The 16732-nt window shown below is 27.5% G+C and overlaps 1 protein-coding gene across 1 annotated transcript; it reads left to right on the top strand.

Annotated features, from left to right (window-relative positions):
• The first annotated feature begins 7771 nt into the window (after positions 1-7771).
• Positions 7772-9461, top strand: LOC105121876 (peroxidase 2-like). The gene is made up of 3 exons (XM_011020729.1): positions 7772-8035; positions 8133-8327; positions 8726-9461. The coding sequence occupies exons 1-3, from the start codon at positions 7814-7816 to the stop codon at positions 9272-9274; spliced, it is 966 nt and encodes a 321-aa protein (XP_011019031.1). The 5' UTR covers positions 7772-7813; the 3' UTR covers positions 9275-9461.
• Positions 9462-16732: the final 7271 nt, after the last annotated feature.

Here is a 16732-nt window from a genome sequence, read left to right as displayed (position 1 = left end):
TTAAGGTATCTTATATTATTAGATATATTATTATAAAACATGCTTTAGTTAAGGAGTTATTGATACTTCAAGTGCAAAATAATGATATAAAACCATAATAAAAATACACTTTTAAGTACTAATCATATACTAATGGCAATGCAAAGGGATTTCCAGAAGATCACAAGCAGTTAAAAAACTTTAAAAGCCTACACGATTCAGAAAACCACTTCTTCTTTTAGAGTATGTCAAGGTTTTCATTGAAGTCATATGTAACATACATCGACCAACCAAATACATATTTAATTATAATAAGCTCTAGCATAAAGATTTCTCAGACTACCTCCATCATAAAAGCAAACAATAACACATTTAAAGCATGTCTCAACATGAATGCTAAATAATCCAATCCACTAAGAGCTAAATTCAACATTTGTCAACTTAAAAGTTTCATCATTCCACATAATTAATAAACCTCCTGATATGCCCTCAAAATTAATAACATGCTATTCAACATAGAAATATTCCACGATCTATAAACAAACAAAGGAATCTGTAATTCTAGGCCTCTTTGTTTCAGCAATAAAACAAACATATAATTAACAATAGCAATAATGTCTTGCTTAAAATTAAAATGAAATGTATTAGAGGGGAAACTATACATAATGGTGCACTTGTTCTTGTGGGATTTATGTGGTCTCTAAGTGTTCTAACACGGTTATTCTCATTATTCTTATTATGAGTGACTGGTTATCTTCTTCGGCCATATTTTCTAAAAATAATGAGCGTACCCTACAAAGTCTATCATCTAATATTCGTGATCATACTCTCATGCACGTGTAGGAATAGAATAAAAGAAAGAAGAAAACAAAACAAAAGAAGCAAAGTTAGATACAAGAAAAGTGAAAAAATAAAATAAAATAAATACTATAATTTATATAAGAATATACCTCTCCAGCAACGGCACCAAAAACGGATGTCTTCTCTCTAGTGCAGGAGTGTCGAAGTAATAAATAACCCATCAAGATCGGGGTCGAACCACATAGAAGTTAATTGTATAAATTATAAACAACAACAACAACAATAGCAATAACAATAGGAATAGGAATAGTAATAGTAATAGTAACATAAATAAGATAAAAGTTAACTAAGTAAAGAAAATGAAATGAAAAACATAAATAAGATACTAATAAAAGCACAACTTAAGCATTACAAAAATACAAAGAGAAGAAGCAAAAGCATGATATTGATCTGAAAACCAAGATGTCTAAATGCATGACAAAGGCCTTCTTTTATGGGACAAAATTAAAAACTATTGATTTGATAACTAATTATTGAGTGGGTGACCACATCTTGTCTGTAAAAAACATCATTGCTAATGTTCGAATTCAAACAAACTTAAATATTAAAAGTTTTAGGAAATTCTTTTAGCTTTTCGAAAAAACATTAAGGTCATTTAAACTTCTAGAACTCATGATATAGGCTGAGAATTGAATAGTATCTAGGCTGCAGGACAGATTCAGACTTCTACATTGTTGCTAAGATTTGAACTTCCAAACAGCATAATTGAGTCTTGCCTTCCTTAGGCCTATATCTTAGCTTTTTATCCATATAAAGCAAACCTAAATCCAAGTTTTATAGCTCCAGTTATGATCCAATTACCGAACAGTATTCCTGTTTAAAGCTTCACCCTCTCTTTATCCTTTTAATTTTAGTACTTCAACTCATCAATCAATCCTTTTATTTATGTGACAGGCTTGCATTTAGGAAGAATATTTACCATAAATTAAAGGTATCTTATGATATCAAACTTGTTATTATAAAACATGTTTTAGTTAAGGAGTTATTGATACTTCAAGTGCAAAATAATGATATAAAATCTTGATAAAAATATACTTTTAAGTACTAATCGCTATGATATTTCAAAGTGTTTTTTATTTTGAAATATTTTAAAATAATATTTTTTTTATTTTTTTAAATTAAATTTTTATATCATAACATCAAAACTGTTGCCATCCAATTTTTTACTTTATTTTTAAAAACATTTTTGAAAAAAACAAAAAAAATAACAAAAACCCTAAAAAATATGTTTTGGATGTCTTTGCGTCACTTGCAACATCTTTTTCTACACGTTTAGTTATTAATATGCCTTTTAAGTCAACGTTAATATTGTTCCTTTTCAAAAAACCAAAATACAAAAAAAAAAAAAATTGTTGACTCTCCCTTCTCCACTATCACTCACTTACACTAGCCGCTTATTCAGCATCACTCGAAACACCAGCCCTTCCACCAACAACACCAACCTTCCTCCTAGCCACTATCAAACATAACCCATCTCCTTCAACCGATGATCCAATTGCCTTTTTCAATCAAGCACGCTAGAAACCCTAACAACTTCCTCAATATGCTCTTTCTTATAAAAACTTGATTCAACATCAACAAAACCAAAAAATAACACTACGAGTAGGTCCTGACCACCACTATAGTCGCAACCCTCCCCTGCCAAAACACAATCCATATAACCTAAAATCAATAGCCCCTTTTATGTTTTTCTTGAAAACAAACAGGCCCATTATAAGACTCACGGACTGCCATCCTCTTCACGATCTCTTTCTTCCCCACTAACCCATTATCAACCTTAACCAACTGCTAACCCACCTCAACTCCAACTCACAACCAAATAACAATCCCCCCCCCCACAATCTTCATAGTTCCTCTCTCTCATTCCTACTACCAGCCATCTATAAAAAAAAACAGAGAGAAAAAATTATTTGAGAAACAAAATAAAAGAAACAAATTGAATTGTTTGCCTTGATTTACTCTTTTATAAGTGACGGTAGCTTTTACTGCCAGCACAGAAAGAAAAAGGAGAATAAGTTGTTTCAAATCCACCCTTTTTTTTTTATCTTAATTAGTGATGACATATGAATTCATGCACCGCCGTGGTGGTGGTGCTTTCATACACATGCTGCCACTAATCCACCCACCACTTCTAAGAGCTTTCTAGTGCTATTCCTATACCTCTACAAGACTCCAAACTTAATTCCTTTAGTTTTTGAACATGCTAAGTGCCTTGAAAGGTTGATCTATAAATTCAAATTATTTTTGAAAAAATTGCTAAAATTGTAAATTTTTTGGAACCAAATGCTTATTTTTGTATAATATTTGGAGTATTTGAACTGTTAATCTTGTTTAATTTGTGTTTGGATTTTAAAATAATTTAATTATTTTCTTTGAATTATGGATTTATTTTTTAAGGTTGTGATTTTTTTATGGACGTTAAATATTGGTACATGAGTTATGTTTGGGTAGGTTTGATTTGTTTGGATTAGTATGAAATTTAAATAAAGTAAGTGACATTAATAAAATTTGTGTGGATGTTTAGTGTTGTCGAATGATAAGTTGTTTTAAATTGTTATTGTGGTTAAAATAACCTTGATAAAAATATTTTATTTGCATTTTTTCTAATATGTCTTTCATCAATTTTGAATAATTTGTTAATATTCAAAAGATAATTTTGCAACAAATTTTGATTTCCCCACTTTTTTTCTACCCTCATATATTTAATATTTGAAATTGCTACCTATACACAAGGTGCTTTTTTGTATTAAACGAATCGATTTCCTCCCATAAAAAAAATATTTCCTTCAAAAATAAAATTTCTATTTTAAATTTGCATCCAGCCAAGTCTTTAAAAAAATAGATTATATCTGCATATTTCATCATATTAAAAAACCACAAAAAAATAGTCTTTGAGATCAATTTTCTACGGAGTTACAAACTTATACGTAAGACATATTTTTTATATTAAATTCAAAAACCTTAAAAAACTTATTTTATTTTTTCTTAGTATCCGATATTATGAACTTATATATAAGATTTTTTTTATATTAAATAAAAAGATATTTTTTTTTATATGTATCAGTGTTAGAATGGTTAAGTTGTTTTAACATGATAAGATAAGGATTTCTTCACTAAGAAGGACTTTTCTTCAGCCATAAATAGACCAATAGTTAGAAAATATATTTTTTTCTTAATTTATATCAAACAGATAAACAATACAGCTTATCTAAGGTAAGACATGTTAAGGGTGCTAATACATTCTTTTTAGGCAATTAATACATTTTTTTAGACTTTAAGACTAGTTAGGATTTTTAGTAACTAAAATATCATATGGCAACTCTCATTTCTTTTTTTCTATAGTGAAAGGACAAGAATTCCGTTTACTTTCCACCTATATCATTCCTAACTATCCTGATCCAGAAGGATGATCGTCGTAACACCACATACGTGCAACAAAAACAATATAAAAAATATTTTTTTTTAAATGTAGCGACGCTACAATAACAATCACCCCCTATATTATAAATAGTTGGCTTGAAGAACACCTTTGGCAAAAGGAAGAGAGAAAAGTTACTATTCAGGCAAACATAAGACTAATTGATTTGATATTTCTACCTCAATAAGGCTAAAGAAATTAGGAGAAGAAAGGTAGTTTTTGAAGAGGACAAAGAACAAGATCACTAGTGTTGAGAGGAAATGTGCTTGTTCAAAACTTACACATAACAAGAGTTAATAGAATGTCACTTATTAAGGAAATTAATGTGGAATTCATTTTAGTCGAAGGGTGGTGGCATCCCCTCCTTTTATTCTGGTGAAAACAACAACAACAAATTAAATTAAGGTTGGTAGGTTAATAGAAAGGGCTATATATATATATAAAGTTTGAGAAATCTTAGTAGTGTATAATTCTCACAATAGAAGAAAAAATATTTTTAATTTTATTTTTAAGAATCAAAATTGAATATAACAACTCACGGATTAGCTAAGAAAATAATGTAATAAACATCCTAAATAGAACCAAATAAAAATAATAAAAGAATTATAAATTAAATAGAAAGAATTCCTAAATTAGCTAGGAAAATATAACCAATATAGAACAATAAAATTTTGAGCCTAATTTGGGGATCTTACCGATCTATGACACACATAAGAATTTAACCCTATAGAAAATAAAGCTTTTAAAATCTCTTGAAAAATTTTTAGTACAATCCAACAATCAGATTAAAAATGAAGCCTATAACATGAATCCTTTATATATTTTTTTTAATGTAAGTGTAACATATATAGGTTTGTTAACAACTATTTAGTCATTCATCACTAATGGTTATTGCTGCATTAGTGAAAATAATTAATAGGTTCGATAGCCAATACTTATTCATCAACAACTAGAAAGTTGTCTTGAATAAACCATTGGTATAAAAAATTATAGCATAGAAGTCCCTCTACGTCAATAGACATTATCTAACTCTTCAAATGATATTTTTTTTTTATTTTTCAAAGCACATGCTAAATTAAAATCTAATAACCAAGCATTGAATTTACAATCCAACATGAGCACACCATAATTACCATGGAATTCTTTAGACATCAACTTTGGATACTTGGTTGTTGGTTGGTCCATTAACTTTTTTTATGGCTCGAAATTTTTATAATTTTGAAATTAAAGCTAGCTCTAAAAAACTCTTTTAAAGAAACAAAGAATTATTATTGAATTTACATATATTTTAGGATTCTTGCAACTTTTAAACTCAATGATATCATGTGGTTCTTCCTCAAGTTTACAACTTTCTCCACTGGTTAACTATTTAATTTTGCAACTTGTCTCTACAAGTCTCTCTATAATAGTTAATGGGTTAATTTTGCAATCTTTTTTCATAAATTTTTAGTTTTTAGTTTGTTAATGCTATTGGACATCTCATTTTCGGAACCTATATGAACATAATTTATCATACAACCTTTTTCTTTTAGGGTTATTCAACAACACATAATAATAAATTATCAAGAATTATATTGAGCTCTAATATTAAATACCACAAAAAAATAAAATAATAAAATAAGGTTAATAAATTAATAAAAAGAGTTGTACAAAAAGGCTTGAAAAAACCTAGTCGAGTATAATTGATAATTGATCTTATACAGAGAAGATACTCTTAATTTTACTTTTGATCATCAAAACTGCAAATTCCAACTCTCATTTACTAGTTAAATAAAACAAAAAAAATCCTAAATAGAACAAAAAAAATAAACTAATAAAATAGTTCTAACTAAATATAAAAAATAATCATAAATTAACTATTAAAAAATAATCATTCCTAAACAGTAACTTTTGTACCTAATTTAGAAGTTTACCAACATCATATAGCTATAAAAATTTAACCCCTTTATACAATATGGCTTAAAAATTTACTAGCAAAATTTATGATTATTATCATAAAGTTTTTTATTTTATCAAAATCTCTCGGATGACCATTTTATAATAAACTTCTACTGTTTTATAATAAATTTCTACTTGGTATCTCTAACAACTTAAATTTCTTAAAAATTCACTATTAAATTCAACTCTCTAATATTTTATCTCCAAGTTTTAAGTAAAAGGAACCTTAAAGTTTTTAAGTTGTTTCTTTTAATAGAAAATTGGTGTATATATTAAACAAAGCATCTTTTACGCATATATATTTAAAGAGAATTTGCAAAATCTATATCTAGATAGATTATTAAAACTTAAACATCTTTATATATAAATAAAATTAATAGGATATGAACATATTACTGTTTAAAAAACCAATTATGAGACTCAAACACAATTTTTAATTAAACGAGTTTTTTCTTGCCACCCAAACTATTCATCAGGGCATATAGTAGATTATGAGTTTGAAACTTAGAAATGTAATCACACACAGTATTTATACTAATTATTTAACAGTTTATTTTATATGGTGATAATATTTTTTTTTTGAATGCTTTTTGCTTATAAATATATTGAAATAAATTTTTTTATTTAAAAAAAATTATTTTTTATATTAATACATCAAAATTATCTAAAAATAATAAAAACTTATTTTAAAACAAAAAATGTTTTTTGAAATTTTTATAAAAATGCTTTTCAACTATAAAAACAAATTTTGAAATAATTTATCGTGAAATATTTGATTTTGTAAACGTTCAACACGTGATGATGATGAATATTGATAATCTTGATTCATGTGCCAAATGGCATTCCGAACACGAAACCTTAGAAACTTGATATTAGGTGAGGTGAATCTTATAGTTCCTATTTTCGACAAGCTTCTTGTTCAAAAAAAAAAAAACAATTGGATTATTGATTAGTTGAGTCGTTTAAATCAACAGAATTCTTTTGACGAAGTAATTCTCGAAAAGATAATTTTCCAAAGGCACAGCAATTAATATCGTTATTTTCATTACAAGGTATCTTAATTAGCAAGTATATATCTTCGGAAAAAACAAGCATATACTGGGACCTGGGGTTTTAGCATTTCAGTTTCTTTAGTCATTTAAAAATTATAAAAAATTAATTATTTTTTTTTCTTGCCCTGCGCCCAAGCAATGCACATGTCACAAGAGTGGAAGCCTGTGTTGTCACCTAGCAAAAGCTAGGAAATTAAATTAGGTGCGTTGAAAATTTCATCACATGTAGAAGAATTATCTTAATAAAAAATGGGAGTAGTTAAAACAATAAAGGAAGCAGTCATTAGATAACTTGTAATGACCAAATCATACCATTTTTGAGAACACGCTATTTACCTCATTTACATCCATGGCCATGACAATGGCTGTTTTGACAATTTTAAGCTTCTCAGAAGTCACAAGAGTGGCCAAGTCCTAGAATAATATTAACAACATGCATGACTTAATTTCCCTCTCCCTGTCTATAAATACCCATTTGAAGTTAACCCGTAGGCAAAGAGAATTGTTTACTAAATATATCACCGCAGGTTTGGAGTTCATTGGGGTTCAATCTAGTGACTAAAACATGGCTTCACTTGGCATCTTCAGCCTAATTTCTACCTTGTTCCTTGTGTTGGCTCTTGCTACCACAGCTTCTTCTTCAAAAGTACTATCTCCAAATTACTATGATTATGTGTGTCCCAAAGCTTTACCAACTATCAAGCGAGTTGTTGAGGCTGCAGTTTACAACGAAAGACGCATGGGTGCTTCTCTACTACGTCTACACTTTCATGATTGTTTTGTCAATGTATTGCACTAACCCATATTCTAATTAATTATCCCATGATAAGTCTCAATTACATGTTCTTATGATTGATTTGGTTTCTGTACTTATGATCATACAGGGTTGCGATGCATCAATTCTTTTGGATTCAACATCCGCCTTTGATAGTGAAAAGAATGCGAACCCTAACATCAACTCAATTAGAGGATTTGAAGTTATTGACCGAATCAAGTTGGAAGTGGACAAAGCCTGTGGACGTCCGGTGGTCTCTTGCGCTGATATCTTAGCAGTAGCAGCTCGTGATTCCGTGGTTGCGGTATGTACTTAATTTATCATTTCTAGCCTTCCATGTAATTAATTTAGACAAATTGTCATACGTAGTCAACTAATATTGTTTTGATGAGCATGTCTCGTACCGGCCCGTATTCTACAGTCAAAGACGTAGGTCTTTTTTCCTACTGTATATCATGATTCGGTTCAGTATCCATTAGGGTTATATTATATATTTGATGTCGTTCATTTCTAAAAATATAGAATTTTCATTCACATTGAAGTACATTGGTTTAGGGTTGAGAATTCTCCAAATTATTCGGATTACAGTGAATTCATTCGCCATATTAAACATTGTATTTGTTTGTGATTATTTCTTTTTTGTTTCATGTGATTTTCTCCCCATCCGTCTATGGGATCTTAAAAGCTATGTATATTGTGCAGCTAGGAGGGCCAACATGGGCGGTGCAGCTAGGGAGAAGAGACTCGATCACAGCTAGCAAAACCACCGCGAACAATGACATCCCAGCACCGTTTATGGACCTCCCGGACCTAATCAACAATTTTAAAAAACATGGTTTAAATAAGAAGGACCTTGTAGTTCTCTCTGGAGCCCACACTCTAGGGTTTGCACAGTGTTTCACCTTCAAAGACAGAATCTACAATGAAACTAACATTGACCCCAAATTTGCACGAGAACGCAAATTAACATGTCCACGCACTGGAGGTGACTCAAACCTTGCTCCTCTAGACCCAACTCCTTCATTCTTTGATGCTAGATACTATAACGATTTGTTGAAGAAAAGAGGGTTGTTTCACTCTGATCAAGCACTCTTCAATGGAGGCTCAACTGATAGCTTGGTGAAGGCTTATAGCTCAAATGCCAAGGCTTTCTGGACAGATTTTGCAAATTCCATGGTGAAGATGGGGAATATAAAGCCATTGACTGGAAAGCAAGGACAAATTCGTTTGAATTGCAGGATGGTGAACTGAAATGTTTGTTCTTTAATTGGGTTGCATAATATAGAAATATTTCTTTGATTATTTTTCAAGCAATGTGTTGTTACATAAGGCAGGGTTTACATTTTCTTGTGAGAAATTAAACTCCTGTAAGTGTGGTGAATCATGTGATTATCACATGTCAATTGTGTACTATATGCAACTCTTTTTTCTAAGAGAATACCTGTGAATTGTGTGCTTCTTCTTCTTCTTCTTCTTCTTTTTACAATATTCAATTGACTTTTATTATAACTTTCCGTGAGTGAATCATAAAGTATTCATTTTAATTTTACTGTGTTAGTCTTTTCCTTTCTGAACAAATATACATATAGGCTACAAAAAAAAAAAAATACCAATCCTATGGATTAAGTCACTGTACCTCAAAAGTAGTCCAAATGAAAACCTTTACACAAACAAAAACCACACTCACCGAGTGGAACAAGACTACCGTATACACTAGTTGCAGTGTCGGATCCTTGAAGGTAATGGGGAGGACAGTAGCCCGTATAAGGTTTTCAATAACATTACATTTTTCTTCATCTACTTTTAAAACTTGTAATTTTATTTCTAATGTTGAATAAATTTATTTAATTAGCATTCTTCCTGTAAATAATATAATTGTATATTGGCCATTGGTTTTTTAAAAATAAGATTTGTGCGTATTTATGAGATAAGATCCCTTAAATTATTATTTTGAGAAGTCAAGATGAAAAAAAAAAAAAAGACTATTGTTTTGAATCACAGTGCACCATAAGTTCAGATATAGCCTGGACATACCAACATGGAATTAATTCAAGAGTTTTCAAAAGAAGAGCTTGTGAAAGGACTTCCATATATAGAGTATAAAAAAGAAGTGATTTATAATATTTATTGATATAAAAAGCAAGTCAAAAGCTCCTTTAAAATTAGAAATCAAGTCTCCACAAATCAAGCACTATAATTTCTTTATATGGATCTACTTGATCCTATGTGTGTTTCAAGTCTTGGTGGTAAAAAATTTGTATTTGTTATAGTAGATTATTGTACTAGGTTTACATAGGTTTATTTCTTGCACATAAAGATGAGAAACTTCAAGCTTTTTAAAAAATTTGCAAAAGAATTTCAAATGAAAAGGGATGTTTGATTTCCAAAATTAGAAGTGATATGGTAGAGAATTTAAAATCTTGCATTCAAAAATTTTTGTAAAGAAAATGGTTTTAAGCATGAATTTTCAACTCCTAGAACTCCATTAAAAAAAAATAGAGTTGTTGAGAGGAAAAGGAGCCCACTTTAAAAAAAACAAATTGTGCTAAATGAGTATAGGTTCCTTTAATGTTTCTAGACAAAAGCTATAAATACTTCTTTCTATGTTTAAAAATGATTTTTCTTGAATTGATTTTATATAAAACTCAGAGAGCAAAAACCTAATATTTTATTTTACATATATTTGGATTAAAATATCTTATTTTAAATACCAAAAATAATTTTGAAAATTTTAATTCCAAATCTGATGAAGTTATTTTTATTTTTTATTTTTTATTCTTTTACTAATAGATCTTATAGAGTGTATAATTGTATAACTGTAGTAACTGAAGAATCCATGCATGTTGTATTTGATGAGTCTAGCCCTTTTTGTCTTAAAAATAAAAAAAAAAATAGTATAGATGTTATCTTTGATGGGTTGATTCAAAATAAAAATAAAAATGACACCATGATATAGGATGACCAAACTGAAGATCCTCTAGTGATTATTAAACAACATAATAATCATGAGCAAGAGGAATCTTCACAAAGTTTTTCCAAAGCAATTCAACAACCAAGATGATTTTCATAATATATTATAATTGTTAACCTATAAAGTGAAGTAAGAACAAGATCCTCTATAATTAATCAAATTGATAATATTCCTTTTATTTATAAACTTGAACTTAAGAACAGGGATGAAGCTTTGTGTGATGAGTATTTGATACTCTTAATACAAGAAGAGATTAATCAATTTGAAAAATACCAAGTATTGGAATTTGTCTGTAAGCCCAAAGGTCATTCTATTATTGGAACCAAATGAATCTTTTACAATAAACTTTAAGAATATGGAGAAGTGGTCCAAAACAAAGCTCGTTTGGATGTCCAATGATATAATCAAGAAGAATAAATTGACTTTGATTAGACTTATTCCCTCATAGCTATAATGGAATCAATTTATATATTGCTTGCATTTATATATTTTAAGAATATTAAAATTTCTCAAATGAATGTAAGAAGTGAATATTTAAATGGTTATATTCACAATAAAGTTTATGTTGAGCAACTTTCCAATTTTGAAAGCCATAATTTTTCAAATCTTGTTCTTAAACTCAAAAGGATTTTATATGGTTTTAAGCAAGCTTCTAGAGATTGGTATACAAGATTAAGAAAATGTTTTCATTTAAAAAGCTTTAACATGGAAAAATTGATTTAGTATTATATATGAAATCCAAAGAACATGATTTAATCATTGTGAAAATTTATGTTAATGATATTTTATTTGTTGCTACTAATGAATGTTTGTGCAAGGACTTTGAAAGTTATATCAATATAGAATTTAAGATGAGCATGATAGGAGAATTGACCTTCTTCCTCAAAAATCAAGCAAGATAAAAATGGTGTAAATGTCATTTTATTTGCTTAGATTAGTAAAAATATTTTTACCATTGGTAAAAAGATCATTTGGCTAAGATAAAAGTTTATCAAGATTAGTAATTATCTAATTAGTTTAGTTTATTTAATAAAAAAGTTCAGATAGAATAGAAAAAGTTATCCGAAGATAACTTTACCTATATTTTTTTAAAACATGTTAGCGGTATGATATACTTGGAAATTTAAAGATTATTCTTATATTTATCCTTAACTTATAAGACATATATATATATATATATATATATATATACATATATATATATATATATATATATATATACATATATATACATATATATATATAGAGAGAGAGAGAGAAGGTTAAGTTTAAAGAAAGGTGTGTGTCGTGTACTTTAGAGAGGAGTTTTAAAATGTAAAAGCATTGATACATTGAACCAAGTATGTTAATCAACTAAGGAGTTTACATAGAGTTTTGCAGCACATACTCTTGATACATAAAGAGTGTGTAGGAAATTCTCAGAGAATTGGCCCTTAAAAAGTTGGAGAGCCTATAGACTTGTAAGAGGAGTTCTTCTGTGAATTGTTAACAACTTGAGGTTCTAGTTAGGATGATAATAATTTAAAGATCATCAAATATACTGGCAAGCTACTATGGTAGGAGACATAACATGGTTTACTGTCACATCAAGTAAGGTAGTATAAATACAAAGGGTTATGTTTAAAAATACTCCTCTTATAATCATTCAAAATAGTAAATAAATTGTTTATCCTGGGTTTGGCTATCCCAGAAGGGTTTTTAATCTTTTAAAGAGTTCTTCAAAAGTTTCTCCTTTCATAACCAAATACTTTGTGAATTTAAGTTTTTTGCATTCTTTATTTATTTGGTTACTTATCAGTATTTGTATTGTTATCAGGTCATCTATCAAAAAATGATCAATAGAAAAATAAACTTTCAAATGGTATATTTATAAATCAAGCCAAGTATAATAAAAAGCTACTTAAAAAATTTGATTTGAATTTTGTAAGTTCATATCTTATCCTAGCATGCATGACCACCAAACTAGACAAAGATAAGTATGGAAAATTGGTAGACATCAAGAAATAACAAGTTATGATTGTTAGCTTGCATTATTTGATGGCTAGTAAACCTCATATTATGTTTAGTGTTTATCTAGGTGCTAGATTTCACACTAATCCTAAAGTGTCTCACCTTCGTGTCATTAAGTAATTTTTAGATATTTAAAAGTCATAAACAATTTGGATTTTTATTACCCTCATATGTATAATTTTGATTTAACTTGTTATTTGAACTCTAACTTTGTTAGTGCATAATTGATAGGAAAAGCACTTGTTAGACTTGTCAATTCCTAGAACATGCCTTAAGTACATCATCTATCAAAAAGCATAATTTAGTGGCAACATCCACTAAAGAAGCCAATAAATTATTGTTAAATCATATTATGGCTAAATAATATGGATGGAGCAAGCCTTAATGGACTTTGGTCTTAAGTTAGACCATATTCTAATTTATTATAAAGATACTAATGCATTTAACTTGATCAAAAATCTCATCTAACACTCTAGGACATTTAAAAGAATGATAGTACTCTTAAGTTTGTGATCACTAAAAATAAAATTATGGATATATTCTCAAAGTTGTTAAATGAAGATAAATTTTATGCTTTGTCTTAAAATAGGTATTGGTAATCCTCTTTTAACTCAATCTTGTCGTTCTTGTTTTATACTTAGTGTGATGCATATTTAACATATATATGTGAGAATATTCTCTACTTGCATGCTTATATAAAATTTCTTTTATGCTTGTATGAAGAGCATTTAATAACTTGTACATGCATGCACAAGTTAATGAAAATAAGCTTAGTTGGAAGAAATTTTTTATTTTGGTCTTTTGGAAAAGAGAATAAACAATTAAACTTGTTATTCTTACTTTTCCACCGAACATGAAAGAAGATTGTTTGATATAAAAAAGACTTTTTAAGCAAAGAAAAATTTGGTGTGCATTAAATATTAAATCTTGAATGGTCTTTCATTTAAGGTGAAAATACTTGTGTAAGAAATAGGCTTACCTCTAAAATATTTAGAGTTACTTTAAATGATCTTGTCAAATTACTTTTTTCTTGCACAATTTATTTTTTATTGTTTTTTTCTTATATTTTCTCTTCTAACAAGTAAACCTATATTTATTTATTATATCATACATTACACTCTCTTTTTTTCTTATATGTAATGTTATATTTTTAAAATAAAAACTTGCACCTAAAGCTCAAGGTCAAATCCTTTTTCAAAGAGCATTTGTTATATCAAAAGCTAAGAAATCTCTTTTTTCTCTGTCTTTCTCATCTCATTCACAAAGCTCTCCTTCTTTCACCAAACTCATTTCTAAACATCTTACTTTTATTCCTTTAAATCCTTTAACAATACCTCTTAGAAAAAAAAAAACAACTTTACCTCTTTAAATTATGAAGTAATTTCTTCTTCATAAACTACTTCTTTATCACTAGGTAAATCCTCTCACTTTTCTATCTCACCTACAAATAACCTTTCATTCAATGTTTTTGAAATACCTCTTGAGGATATTTTTCATTATTTAAGATCTTTTTTTGTGAATCATAACTCCTATGAAAGATATTATGCTTAAATGTTTTATAAGAAAAAGGTTATTTATGGGTGTAAAGTTAATCTTAATAAGTTAGGCATTTTTTAAAAAAATGTTAAATAGTTGTTGATTTATGTTTGTAAACAATTATATATAAGATTTTAGAGTAATCCTTTCAAATATTCTCTTGTGAAGTTTGATAACTCTTGTGAGAGTTTTATCTATTGTAAAAATATAAGTAGCACTTAAACTGTATGGGTATTTTTGGTTGTGAGCCAATCGAGAGGTTTAGATCTTGATCTTTTAAAAACAATTGTCAAGTGTATAATCTTGATCCTTAAAAAAAATTGTGTAAAGTTTTTTAATCTTGATCCTGCAAAAAAAATTAGTATAATCAATAAGATCTCACTCATTAAGAAAACTATAAATTGATAGTAAATATTTAAATGAATGTTTAATGAATAATGAAGTAGTTGATCGTTCAAACCATTGTAAAAATATATGTTTCTCTTTATATCCTCATCCTTTTTATTTATGTTCTTTAATATTGTATATGGTATCAAATTTCTTTTTATTTATGTTCTTTAATATTGTATATGGTATCAAATTTTCAAATATTGAGGATTGAAATTCAAAGTTTCAAAATTTTATAACAAAACTCCAATTCCCCACTTCGCCTTACTTTTTTAAGACTTTTGTTTTAGAGTTCCTTGACAAACATGTATTTAATTTTACATAAATAGAAAATAGTTTTAATACTTATCCTTTTTCATAATAATGATTTCAACTAATTGAATAGAATTTTTGTAACTTCTTCGTTTAAAAAGATACTTTTCCAACTATTTCTTTTTATCAAATTTTACTCTTAGGAATTCTTATTTTTGAAGTTAAGATGTTGTGTTTTTTTTTAACAACCCTTTTAGGATTTTCTCAGCAAACATATGTTTAATTTTTTAATAGGTAGAAATTATATTTATTTATCTTTTTAATAAAACATATCATTCCATTAATAGTTTTAATTTATTGAATAGAATCTTCTATAACTTCTTCATAAAAAAGCACATTTCCAAAGAAAATACATATTTAGAAAAAAAAAAAAAACAACCCTTTTAGGTTTTCTCAACAAATCATTGTATAATTTTCAATAAATAAATACTAGTTTCATTTATCCTTTTTAATAAGATAAATCATTTCATTAATGATATCAGTTTATTAAATAGAGTCTTCTCTATAAAAATTAAAAAAAAAAAGAGTACCTTTTGAACAAAAATACATGTTGTCTTTTCAAATAACAAGATTTTCTCAATAAACAAGTATCTAATTTTTAAAAATAGAAAATAGTTTTATTTATCCTTTTTAATAAGATAGTACGTCATTTAATTAATGGTCTTAACTTATTTAATAAAATATTTTATATTTATATATATATATATATATATATATATATATTATCTATCTTTTCATTTTAGGAGTTTTCTACAGAAGGTTTTTTACAATTCTAAAATAAAAGAAAGAATACTACCATATATATGGGTACAATAATTTTTGGAATAGAACATCGCATTATGAATTAACAACTTTGAAGCAATTATTAATGATAACTTTTTAAATATGAATAGATTTGAATAATCATTGTAAATAATCTCATTAAATATCTATTGTTAATTTTATTTTATTTTATTTACTATTTTTCTTAACATACTTATATATAATATCAAATATGTTTTCAAACGATTATATATTTGAGAAATTGTTGTAATGTGTGATACATCGACTAGTTATTACTTAATTTTCTTTTCCTTTTTGGATAGTCCATTTAATACATTTTAAACATGATTTTATTTCCATGCTTGGTAAATTAATATTGAGTTTTGTTTACCTTAATCTAAATCCATTTATTGTTATTAATAATCACTCTCAACTAAAAAAAAAATTCATTTGAGTTATTTTATTAAATTTAAAATGAAAATATATATATTTACTGTATCTATTTTTATTTTTTTGTCTTTGAAACCATGAATTTGATGATGCTCATAAAATATCGTATTAATTACTCTTTAATATTTTCTTTGAAGAAAGAGATATTTACTAGTGGAGAAATCTTATGTAGTTATATTTTTATCATTATAGGGGGTTATATACTCCTTTGTTCAAAGTAAGATCCATAAATAACTAATAAGATATCACTATTATCCCCTCGACACCATAAGATTTTCAGC

Source organism: Populus euphratica, unplaced genomic scaffold (genome assembly GCF_000495115.2).
Source record: "Populus euphratica unplaced genomic scaffold, PopEup_1.0 scaffold46.1, whole genome shotgun sequence".
Classification (NCBI taxonomy): Eukaryota; Viridiplantae; Streptophyta; class Magnoliopsida; order Malpighiales; family Salicaceae; genus Populus; species Populus euphratica.
The sequence above is the reverse complement of the archived record's forward strand: the minus strand, read 5'-3'. Positions and strand labels throughout refer to the sequence as shown.